At 47.8% G+C, this 12,622-nt stretch overlaps 1 protein-coding gene across 1 annotated transcript in view; it reads right to left on the reverse strand.

Annotated features, from left to right (window-relative positions):
• The window catches only part of LOC136426565 (fibrocystin-L-like), a 56,241-nt gene that overhangs the window by 14,927 nt on the left and 28,692 nt on the right, over positions 1-12,622 (reverse strand). The window contains exons 35-46 of the mRNA XM_066415269.1: positions 12,236-12,393; positions 11,796-11,942; positions 11,465-11,642; positions 11,199-11,355; positions 10,828-10,984; positions 10,658-10,737; positions 10,032-10,161; positions 9,456-9,607; positions 8,777-8,999; positions 8,162-8,333; positions 1,253-1,477; positions 428-1,041 (exon numbers count right to left, since the gene is read on the reverse strand). Coding sequence (XP_066271366.1) covers positions 428-1,041; positions 1,253-1,477; positions 8,162-8,333; positions 8,777-8,999; positions 9,456-9,607; positions 10,032-10,161; positions 10,658-10,737; positions 10,828-10,984; positions 11,199-11,355; positions 11,465-11,642; positions 11,796-11,942; positions 12,236-12,393 — 2,393 coding nt within the window. The remainder of the gene's footprint in view (positions 1-427; positions 1,042-1,252; positions 1,478-8,161; positions 8,334-8,776; positions 9,000-9,455; positions 9,608-10,031; positions 10,162-10,657; positions 10,738-10,827; positions 10,985-11,198; positions 11,356-11,464; positions 11,643-11,795; positions 11,943-12,235; positions 12,394-12,622) is intronic.

The following is a 12,622-nucleotide window of genomic DNA, read 5'->3' on the forward strand; positions in this document are numbered from 1 at the left end:
GCGTGTGTTTGCGCGCGTGTGTGTGTGTGTGTGTGCGTGTGTTTGTGTGTGAGCGTGTGTGCGTGTGTGTGCGTGTGTGTGCGTGTTTGTGTGTGTGTGTGTCTGTGTGTAGGTGTGTGTGCGTGTCTGTGTGTGCGTGTGTGTGTGTGTGTGCGTGTTTGTGTGTGTGTGTCTGTGTGTGTGTGTGTGTGTTTGCGTGTGTTTGTGTGTAATGTTTTCACAGCAGTCAATCATCAGTGTTGATAGTGCTAAACTTTTGCACATCTTTCAGCAAAGCAGTCATTAGTGATTAGCTGATTCGAAATTCCAGCTTTTTTGGGTAAGCAGGTATAAGCTTAAAATGTGTAACATACATTACAAACTTACATGAATCTTGAATCATATGTCTTTGAATAATCATATGAAATAAATCATGAAAGATAGTTACCACCCGCTCCTATACTCATGGCACAACAACTTCGGTCGTGGTTGATGAAGGTGGTTCCATTGACGACCATCTTCTGGCTGTAGGGCAGGGCAAGGCCTGACGACTGGCACTGCGTGTTTCCCGTTTCGTCAAGAGCATCTACGTAACCGATGATGTAACCACCGAAGACCCCAGCTTGACCCCATTCAGGGACGCTGATACTTTTCATGTCTATTCCTATCTGTTCGTTGTTGACCATGGTGAAGTCATGGAACTGGCAGGCACCGCAGTTGACCCACTCCGCGCCCTTCTGGTTGTTCCAGGCGGTCAAGCTGTAGAACTTGGCGGGTTCCGGTCTGCCGCCGCCGCAGGCTCCGTTTTCCATCGGGAAGTAGTTCTCGAATATCCAGATCCCGTACCAACCTTGGGAGTGGACGGTGTTGTTATAGAACACCCCAAGAGGTTCCTTATCGGGGCAGATGTCGGGAGTGAAGGACGGGCCGTCCGGGTGCCCGTGCATGCGGTACCAGAAGCCGAAGTGCGTGCCGCCTGCTGCATGGTTGTGACGGATGATGTTGTTTGGGCTAGTCACCCAGAACGCAGCTGGGGTGATGTCGTCATTCAGCAGACTTGTACTGAAATGTAGTATGCGGTGTCTTGTTAGCTTACGAAATAATTATACACATGAAAATCTGGTGAAAGTTATTACCTATCATGGATTGCTAACTTGTCCTAAATTAGCATTCAATACAAGTGAAACGACAGATAGATCATGCAAATGTCTGAAATACATACATATGATTGACTTGTAGATATTTTGCTGGAGAGTAAGATACCTGGTCTTACCTTGATTTGACGAAAACAGCTAAGTTGTACTGGATGATGTTATGTATCTCGAGACCGTCCTCCAAGAAAAATGAGCCTCCCATCGTGTTGTAAATGACGTTGCGTTCCACCAGGAGGTGGTGAGTGTTATGAATGTTCACGGCGCGGTTGAAGCTTTTGTGTATCGAGCAGCCCTTGACATACGACTTAGTAACGTTGCCCAAGAGGTGAAAGTGGATGGCATATCTGTAATAAGAGTCATTAAGATGTTTGTCAATTGTCTTCTGCATCCTCTCGGTTGTCAGGCAGACTTATGACTGTAGGTGTATTCAAGCCTGACCACCCCCATGTGTCCTTATCTTGGTAGCTCCCAAGAAGAAAGAAGCTCCCCTAATCCCTTGCGTCGGCACGATCCTCAGTCTAAATTTTTTAAGCTAATGTACACACCTCCGTGTGTCCTTCTCCGTAAAAACGGCCAGGAACCAACTGTTAGTTGGTGTTCCTTCCCCTTAGTTTTTCTCCTCGCGCCATGGCTTCTTCAGGCGAGTTTCTACGCGTCGGCCCGCCTGTTCTGCGGGCTTGCAGTGTGGTTCCAGCCACACACGAGACGTCTTTGTCAGCGCCGGCGGCAGGGAGAAGATGGCGCCGGGACCGAAGACCCTTGCGATCCCACTGCGGATCGCTAGAGAGCGCGGCCGCACGCACATGTTGACCATGCTTGCAGTGCGCCGCCATCTTGCTGTCTTCAGGAGAAGCAGCGCAAGAGAAGAAGAGTCGTCTCAGCGGGGTTCTACCGAGATGCCAGCGCCGCACCAACTTCTAGAGGCCAGTTGGCGGTCGGCTCGACTTTCCAGTCGCCGATTTCAGCGTTCCTGTGGCCTTGGAGCGGCTCGTCCGGGGAGACTTCAGCGGCGAGTGTGGGAGGGCAGCGTTCGTGACTTCTCCACACTGCAGGGTTCTGCATGTCTCCGACGGAGGCTCGCTTCCTTGCAGGAAGCATTTTTTCCCCTTTTTTAGGGTTGGTGGCTTCTTACTGGACCTCGCTGCGCCCAGAGGCGTTTGCTGGCGTCCAGAAGATCTCCGACTCCAGCAAGCTTCGAACTACGTCGACAGCTTCTTCACGAAGTGAGAGGGACGCAACGTTTCGCCCTGCGTCCATGGGAGACTTCCGTCCTCCGTGACTTCGGCAGCTGGAGAAGAAGAAGATGTGTGGCTGTCCTCATCGAACAGCCGAGACTTCAGCGATTTTTCGGAGTCTTCGACATCCGAGCGCCGCCTCATCGGCTCCAACAAGCGGAGTTGAGCAGGTCCTTTGCAAGTAGGACCTCCCTTACGGTTAGCCGCGGCTACCTTTATGGTCAGAAATTACGTTGTTCCTTCAATGAGAGCTGTTTTCACATACTTTTTATTTTGTGGAATGCTGGATAAAATTGTTGTTTTTCTATCTGTACATAACTTTACAGTTGTGTTTATCTTGATGGTATTGTCTGAAATACAGACCATGATTAGTCCAGTGATTTATGGATTGTTTTAGCTGTGCCTTCAACGATAGCTGTTTTCACATGCATTTTTGTGGAATGCTGGATACTATTGTTGTTTTTTATCTGTACATAACTTTACAGTTGTGTTTATCTTGATGATTCTGTATACAGACCATGATTTTAGTCCATTGATTTATGGATTATTTTTAGCTTGTCACAGTTCCCAGTTTCTTTCACTGGGTTTGTTGTTGTTTGATTGTTGTCAGAGGCACAGGCAGGTGAACCACTCAACTGTTGTCAGTTCAACCTGCGAATTGGGAGGATTTAGATATCCCCAACCCACTACTGCTGCTACTCCAGTCCGTGCAGCCATGAAGTTCTACTGCTTGACCCAGTGGGTACATCTCCGGCTCCATCACGTGTGTTCCTGAGACTCCTGCCATCACACAAAGCGTCAGTAGTACTACAGTACTACACTTTTGTCGAGGACGACAATGAAGTCTTTGCTGTTGGCAGGGTGGTAAAGCCAAGGAGGTGGTCATCCGACTCACATCTCATCCAGGCGGAATGATGGACAGAAGGTCAACTGCTGTTCCACAGCCCAACTGCCAGGGTCAACGTCCACTCCTGTGGGCTCGACACAACCAGAAGGCTAGGGTAACCTTATCCTTAGAGCATCTTATTGCAATCAGCTAGGCTCACATTGTTAGCCTTGTTGTTGGTTTTCTTGTATCTTGTATGTGTTCATGAGTTTTTGAGCATGTAGATGCCTCCAGTCAACGGCCAGAGTGGCGAAGTTCTGCAAACCAGCAGCCACTCGTGGTACCAAGGGCATTGTTGTCCGTGTACCTTCCTTAGGTTCGAGAGCGAGGGCAACTTCGTTCCAGTCAGGATATCCTCACAGACTTGTCAGTCCTGAACACGAGAGTAGCTTCAGCTCTTGCATTGTGTCATTGAGACGAGTTTGGTACACAAACTATTAACAGTTTCTCTGTCAGCACACAGCTTCCATACCTACGACAATCAGCTCAGAGGAGTGGCCAAGGGAGAACATCAGGCCAGCGACTTCTCGACCTCGACAGAGGATTCTGCACAACTGGGGTCTGGCCGACTTCTGAGCAGGGAGCTCTAAGAAGTTGCAGCAGACGTCTCTGGGTTGGTGATTGGTCAGCTGGACAACTTAGCCGCATCTGCAACCAACCCCTGCCACCTTACACAGAGTTGGCATCATCGCTTCATAGAAGTGAAGGGACTACAGAGATGGTCATCAAGCAGAATCCTGCAACTTCTGAGACTTGACTGCGGTCATCTCAGGACTGGTCCATCGCTGATGTACGACCTCATCGACTACCACACCCTAACTGCTTGCAGTTAGGCCCAGCAGGTGGCAGACGGTGCAGGGCTGGTGTTGGTTCCAGCTGAGAGCATCTCCTGCCATACAGATTACCATCTGTAGGGATTTCCCTTTCTCAGGGTTTTCCCAGAGGGTTACGCCAGCTACTACATCAACCTGCCGAGATCTACATCAGCTGCTACCAGGCGGAGCAGACTACTTCAGCAGACGCCCTACAACAGGTGGTACAATCTGCTTCACCTGCATCAGAAGGTGTTCTACAAGTGGTGCAGCCTCCATCAGCATGTGGCCTGCAGCAGTCGTTGCAGTCATCTTCTGCAGGTGCAGGGCATTAAGTGATGCAGTCTTCAGCAGCAGGTACTGCTGCAGGTGGTGCACCCTACATCGGCATGCGCTGTGGCCCAGCAACCAGGTGGGCAGTCTTCAGCAGCAGGTATCTTGCAGCAGGTGGTGCACCCTACGTCAGCATGCGCTGTGAACTAGCTGCCAGGTGGGCAGTCGTCAGCAGCAGGTGCCCTGCAACAACTGGTGCAGACTATGTCAGCAGATGCCCGACTGCAGGAGGTGCAGCGGACTACGTCACCAGGTGCAGGGCTACAGGTGAGGCTGACTTCATCAGTCACTGCCTTACAGCAAGACGGGCAGACAATGGCAGCAGGTATGCGGCTATAGGTGGTGCTGATTCAGCCACGGCCTTACAGCAGGTATGGTGGATTTGCCAACCTCTGCTGCAGAAGACGCCTGCCACTTTCCTTTGGGAAGATGACAGGTAGAGGATGACGACTAGTCCTCCATTGGATCTGCAGGGGCAAGATGGACAGCGGAATACTGCAGATCAAGAGATTAGAGATCAAGACAGGGTTCCACATCGCTCTCACTGAGTCTCATGGTGGAATTGGCAACGGCAGTCTCTTCGATGCAGTGACTGCTGGAGGAAGATGCCCAGGGTAGATGGTATACATCTACCATGGAAGATGCCCACGGTAGTCGGCATACGACTACCATGATGACGGGGCATATGCATCATTTTCACGACTCTTAAGAGGGTGATCATGCTTGCATCCTGATGGCAATCAAGACACAAGTGGCATGGGCAGCTTTTCACCTCTCTTTGGAGGGTGACTATGCTTGCAGCCTTAGAGGCTACCGGTACTTCACAAGATGCATCTCTTCCGCCATGACATCAACTTTCAGAGGAAGTGCAGCTAGGAGATTCTCTGCAGCCCTCCAGTAGCCTGCTAAGAGGAGGACTTCCTCTGTCACAGGGACTGGTTATGTTCCTGTCTCCTTCACATCTCATCGGATAGGTTTGTCTCATCCTTGCAGACATTGAGAGCTATGACAGCTGCCTGTCAGTGGTAGTCACTCCTTCAGCATCCATAGGATAACCGCCGTCCTCCAGAATGGTCTCTAGCCAGCGGGTTGTTTTACGGCCTTCAAGTCCGACTTTGTGGTCCTGTCATGGTGCAAGTTTGTCCTCACAGACCCAAGGTCTACAGCCTTGGGATCTACAACCCTTTGCACTTAGGTGGCATTAGGTCTCGCAGCAATAGGGACAGGACTTCATCGGGATTGCAGCATTCAACTCTTGCCAAGACAAGCCAGAGCAATCCATGTCAGGTCATCAGTGTGCTGCTGTCAGCTGTAGAGGATTACACTTTTCGATCTTCTCGCATCAGAAGTTCTGAGAACGTGCTCTTCCCTGGTCAGCTAGCGGACTAGGGTTCCTTCCAGCTTAGTCACATAGTCATTATCTTCGTGAGCTACTAACGCCGAGAATGCGCCTTCCTACTACAGGACATCCGACTTAGTTTGGACATGGATGCAGAATTCTTCACAGCTCTGGGCAACGGTCTTTCCCTTGGAATTCACCGGAGACAACAGAGTGAAGAGCAGGCTCTACTTTTGTAGACTTCTTTGTCGTCTTCCATGTTGGATCACCTGGCCTCAGGCTGTTAAGTCACCTACAGTCATAAGTCTGACTGACAACCGAGAGGATGCAGAAGACAATTACAAATTGTACAAACCTGTGCAGGACAGGTGTAGTTGTCTCTGCATCCCTCGTTGTCAGGCAGACTGCCCACCCTGAGGGAGATGGAACTTAGTTGTTCCTGTGAGTCCCTCCCGAGTGTACTTCGGCCTAGCCTGGAATCCATACCCTCGGTGCCTCCCCGATATCTCTACGGCACTGTGAGTGACCCTCACCCGCCCAGACAGCTTAGCCCGCTCGGGGTGTTGTTTACGGCCTTGGATTAATTAGTTCGGCACCTAGGGTATGGTCGGATATAATAGAAAATCCTCTCGATTTATGGCCCTCCCAGCGCCGGGTGTCTCGCGGTCTGACAGCGCGATTGGACATGGGCGCTGCCCACAGCGGCGAATCAGGATCTGTTTGTGTAGGATAATTGGCTAGCGGAACATGTCAGTTGATTAAACCTCCTTGGTTGCATCACGTACTCAGTAGCAATGTGCTCTTTTGTGTTCACCAGGGATCAATCTATACCTTGTTAAGAAGCACAAGTAAATACCAAAGGTTGTTGTTCCCAATTCTCCAATCCATACAAACTGAAATATCGTGATAATCAAGATCTTGCTCGGCCGCCCGAAAATCTCACGGGTATTGTTGTTCTGATAGCGACATGTTGACGATGACTGTAAACAGCTGTCCTTTCACTCTAATTTCCAGAGTGACAGCCATGAGATCAGAGGGGCATTGGGGACCCAGTATAGCTCAGATTTTAAACTAGTTTAGCAACAAGAGAGCCTTAGAAACAATGTTTTCTGCAGCCTTGTGGTGCGCGCGTGCGTCGCTCGTCTTAGATGGCGGCCATGTTAGATATGGTAATGAGCAGAGGGACCGAACAGCTGAAAACGCGCGCCAACCTGGCGCGCCAATCAGAGCTCAGTGGAATAATTAGATCAGTCTGCTCTGTTCCCATTGGGCGCATCAATCTCATGCGCCTTGAATCAGGCCCGTATTGACACCCTGCCAGTCTCCAGGGGCGGCGGAAAAGTAGGAAGGCAGCAGAAGTGGGGTGTAGCGGAAGTAGGATGGCAGCCAGAGGTAGAAAGGCCATCAGAAACTGACTGGCCCGGTAAAACACCACTAAGCCGACCCTAGAGACTGGGACCAGGCTAACTTCGGCCAGGGATAGCTATAAACAGTTAGACTGAGGATCGTGCCGACGCAAGGGATTAGGGGAGCTTCTTTCTTCTTGGGAGCTACCAAGATAAGGACACATGGGGGTGGTCAGGCTTGAATACACCTACAGTCATAAGTCTGCCTGACAACGAGGGATGCAGAGACAACTACACCTGTCCTGCACAGGTTTGTACAATTTGTAATTATAAACCAACAGCTGCCCGACCGGTCTGTGAAAATCTAACGGCGCCCTACCGGACCTTACACTAAGGTCACAATTCCCAAATGGGGCCCGGCCGGGCAGTTAAAGGGAACGAAAAGTATGATATAAAAGATAACAAAACTCAAAAAAAGTTTTAAAGAAATAAACCAGGAGCACCATTTATGTATATTCTTGTATGAATTGTTTAATTCTCGCCCACACAAACAGCCCGGCCTGGCCCCGGTTTGGAAATGTAACCTTAGCATTACAGGGGTTACTTCGGGACGCCACCAGAGCTTCTCGAAGGTACCTTCCAAAAACTGATAAATGTGATAAAATTTTCAACAAAAAAACACCTAGATCGGCTCCACAATTACCTTTGCCATTGTGACCAATGCATTACGATCCGGCATTCTAACAAGACCTTATTGATGATAAGAACATGACTGAGAAAATGAAATTTTGTTTGAAAATCTACATTTTGCATTTCAAACACAAAATTTGACTTCCACTATCATATACCAAACCTAGTATACAATAAAATCTTGGGCCAGTTAAAATCGCCCGAAGCTTTCTGTCTTGTATTCATAAAAGTACAAGCTATTCAAAGTTGTATGGATGAAGAGTGTTTGAGGTACCAATTACTAACTATACTGCATAGGCTCCGGTCTTGAACCGTTTATGAGCATTCTTGAAACAATATTGTTTAGTTTGTGTCCTTGATTCTGATTATATGTAAATTGATTCCTACCTGCCAAGGCGGTAGGCCTGCCCAGCGTGAGTGACCTCTGCATGGGACAACCTGCCTTTGGAACGGTCCTGGTCCATTACCGTTGAGTGTATCATGATGATTCCACCGAACTCGTCTGACCCGATCTCCTCTCCGAATCGGCCCAGGAAGCAAGTCTGGGTGGCAAACTCTCCTGCGGAAAGTTCACAATGCAAAGGGCAGTTAATAAGTTACGTGCGTGAACATTTCTGTCGCCGAAGTGGCGTCAGATGGCCGAGCGGCCTCGATTCCTGGCAATCCTGCTCAGACGTTGGGTCGTGCGTTGGAAAGGGCAAAAAGGTCATCATGACATGAATGATAAAGAGGGAACCTTCTTGCCAAGTTGAAAGCACGGTTTTTAAAGTATATGTTGTTCAAGTATTTTGTTTGAACTGATTTTATTGCTGCAAATTCAATATCCAATGCGTTTATCATGATCAGGAAAATACAAATCCAATACCATTGCGGCACGAATGCAGCAGATAGACGACAGAAACAAAGCAAACAACATCAGTGGCCTGTTGAAAAAACACACAATGCTGTTGTATCATCGCCGCTTTTCAGTTCACACTGAGGCGGTCCGTCATTGCTTCATACCTGTATCAAAGCCAGCGGGACAGGCCTCGATGACGTCGTTCCACGCCGCGTTGTTATTACCACGGAAGACGACGTTACGAGTCAGCAGGCCGACCTCGCCACGGGTCTCCACGACCTTGCCAGCTTCAGGGAACGTCGTGACTGCCGAGATGTGCCGGTACTCCAGACCCTCGGTGACCGTCAGTGTCATGCCGTCATCAGACACTGAAGAAATGGTTCTTACCTACAACATGGGTAAAAGATACAAAAATGGAATTTCTGCTGCAGCACCAAGGTCACATACCAGGGGGCCCAAAATCGACCTTGAATTTTGGCTTCACAACACCTGCCCACATACCAAATATCATCGTAATTCATCAAGAGGCTCTTGAGTTATGCTGACTACAGTAGTCCGGAAACACAAACAGACAAACAGACAAACAGACAGACACACAGACACACCCAAAACAATATTTCCATTTTTCATGGAGATAATAATCATGCATCGTCCATAATGCATTGTCAGTTCATGGAAGATTTCTGGTAGATTTAAAAACGTGGGGATCACCATTGTTGCACATGCGTCTGTTTGTTCCTTGTTTTATTGAGATCTTCACTAGTGTTACATAGAAAAACACTATAACTATCTGGAGTAACTTATAAGTACTTCTGTGAGGACCAATGTATGCTGTTATCGTACCTCGTTTTGCCTCTGTGTGTGCCTGTGGCCTGTAGTGGCGAGGACAATCTCGTCGCCCGCTTCCCAGTTGACGGACTGAGTCAGCGTCACGGTGGTGTCACCTGGAGACACGCTATCCGCCAGGAATGTCCAGGTGACGGGCGTGGGCTTACCTGGGAACATACCAATGTTTAGTTTCCAGCATAGGAATATGGTCTTTTGATGTAATCACAAGCTATATTCAGCCTTTTATCAAAGTCTATCATAAAAATGAAAAGTATAGCAGTCATCCTCAATTGAGGTGAAGCATAATGTTTTTTCAAGTAGCTAGTGGTAGTGCAATGCGGCTTCGCCACAGCTCGCGTTTTTGGCCAAGCACACCGGGTCATCCCTACTCTTCTCGATAAGTGTGTCTGGTTCTTTCTATCATACCACTGTAAATACATTTATGATCAATAGGACACAGACCCTGATGATTCTCGTTACAGATTTCCAAAAGTCATTTACGCCGACCTTAATCAAGAAGCTAGATCATGAAGCTAGCAAAGCACCAGGTCAACATTGCTTCATCTTATAGAAAATAGATATGCCCCTTACCATGCAGGTCTAGCGTGCCTTCCCGCACAGCCAGTGTCTTGGCTCCATAGATCGGCAGTTCGGGGGACCTGACGTGACCGTGCATGGTGATGATGGCCTTATGTTGGAACGGCTCCTCCTCTGTACCAACCTGGAGACAAGTAAATGCTTCATCAACCTCCCTCATTGCACTGATGTGTCATAATTACGCTTAGACAGACTATTACAAAGTTTTGCTTTCTTAGATTATCATGATAGTTCATTTATGTTGGCAGTTTACAGAGCTAAAACATGTTCCATCGCAACAAAGTCACCTGATGGTGATCGGGGCATACAAACCATAACTCAAGAGAGACGGAGGGTGATATAAACGTCCTAGCACATTTGACCAATTGCTGACGTCATGTTGACTTTGATCTTGTATTCTGAGGAAGACTACAAGCAGTATAGGACAGTCGAAAATTCGAAGCGCCAACTTCAACGGCCGGTTGAAACAAATGTATCTCTGTTACTTTTTTACTGAGTATGTTTCCCTGTTTTTGTTTTTGTTTTTTTGTTTGCAGATATATAAAATGTTATGAAAAGCTTCTCGTGATTTTTGTACTGAATAGAGGTCGCCCAGAGATCGTCAAGTGATTGAAGCTCACCTGTAGATGTCCTCCGTTTGTGATGAGGATATACTCTGCCTGAAGCTCCAAGTCCTGCTCATCAAATATCAGCTCACCACCTTTGAACATGGAAACAGTGTCAAAGGTTTTACTTAGAACGTTTACATATAAATCCATAGATTAGAATGATGTAATGGATAGTGGTTCACCTTCTATAAGCAGCACCTTCAGGACCGGCGTGTCCGTGTCCAGCAGCAGGGTCTGTCCCGCGGGTACGACGACGAAATCCCCCGCCTCAGGGAGAGGTCCTCCTCCCCAGGTAAACACGGAGGACCAGCGGTCGATGTACCAGTAATCTGCATTGTCCTAAATGGAAAAAGAGTTGCTTAGCTCAACACAATAACCAGAGATAGTGATAAGGAACTGTAAAATCATTCATCAATGAGTGACATCATGAATCATTGCAATTGTGTGCATCTTCATTGAATTTCAAGCAGCACAAAAATGGATTCAGATAAAAGTTGAATTTCTCGTAATCTAGTGTTGAGAAGAATGACGTATTTTCAAAGTAAAGTTTTACCTGGGTTGCGATTCCTTGGTCGCCAACAGCAGCCCTGACTTTGCTTTTACCCGAGCCTTGATGAGCTTCCGTCACACACACGATCTGTGTTGCAGACGCCGATTGGATGATGCATTCACTCCCGGCAATGGTCACACTATTGTCTGCATCCGTTGCCCTTTTGCAAGAGAACATAAAATGTGGGAGATATTTTGGAGTGTAGATAGCTAGGAAAATTGCCGAATATCTATGTATTTATTCAGTGTTTTCTGCTGATGTATACATACCCGAAGCCCGTCCCCGTGATGGTGACCGTTGTTCCGCCGGCAGTTCCGCCGCGCCTGGGGGACACCTCGGTGATGGTCGGAGTTAAGCTGCTCCTGTAGGTGAAGGCAGCGTCCTGTTGGACACTCTCCGCTCCGACAGACACCGTCACATCGCAGGCCAACGTTCCAGAGGACAGAGCTGCAAAAAGCAAACCTCAGTTATACAACCATGCTATTAAGCTATTGATGATTTTACTAACCTCTTCATCAAGCACAGAAATCATTGATATCTGGATATTACGGGCGTAAAAAAACTGTTAAAATTACGGTTAAGTAGAAGTGTCATTCTTGCCTTCATTTGCGGGTACCTCACAAGTAAGCTGACTTGGCTGGGGCGGTGCCGTTGGCTCACATGTCTGGTCACAAACGGTGACGCTGGTCACTTCAGAATCAAACCCTGTCCCGTCAATGGTCAACACCTGACCTCCTCCAAAGCTCCCTGTTTGGACGAAAAAATAACAATCATTGCTGGTTCGTTGTCAAATTAATGCATTACAAATGCCTCTCATTTGTATGATTATAAAATCTAATCTATAATTGAAAGACGCTTAGATTTGAATATGCTACCTTTATATTTGAATTCATGTGTTACCATTTGGATTTGAATGTGCTACCGTTTGGATTTAAAGGTTCTACCGTTTGTATTCGAAGGTGCTACCTCTTGGAGTTTATATGCTGCCATTTGTATTTGTATTTGCTAAACAGGCTTTACGTATTTGATAACGTACGTACCTTCCGTGGGAGAGACGGAAGTCACGGACAACTCATACTCGAACACCAGAGATGACGTGGCCAAACCTCTGCCAGCTACAAAGACCTCGACCCCAAAGATGCCAGCGGAGTGATGACCAACCGTGCACTCAATCTGCGTACTGGTGAGGGTCGTTATGCTGAAAATAGAACTCGAATGTTATTTACTTGTGTTTGATACAATTTGCTTGTTTCCAGTGTCTGCTGGAGGGTTTGCTAGTCCTGTACGATAACGACGTCTACCGCTTCCGTGCCAGGTCTTCCTCTCGGGGGCAAACACAGTGGACAAAGTGTGCCATTGTCTCAATGGTAATTTAACATTAAACACCATTAAGGGGATACGCTCATCTTTTAGCTAAGAGGTTATTG

This window comes from Branchiostoma lanceolatum, chromosome 1 (assembly GCF_035083965.1).
Source record: "Branchiostoma lanceolatum isolate klBraLanc5 chromosome 1, klBraLanc5.hap2, whole genome shotgun sequence".
NCBI lineage: Eukaryota > Metazoa > Chordata > Leptocardii > Amphioxiformes > Branchiostomatidae > Branchiostoma > Branchiostoma lanceolatum.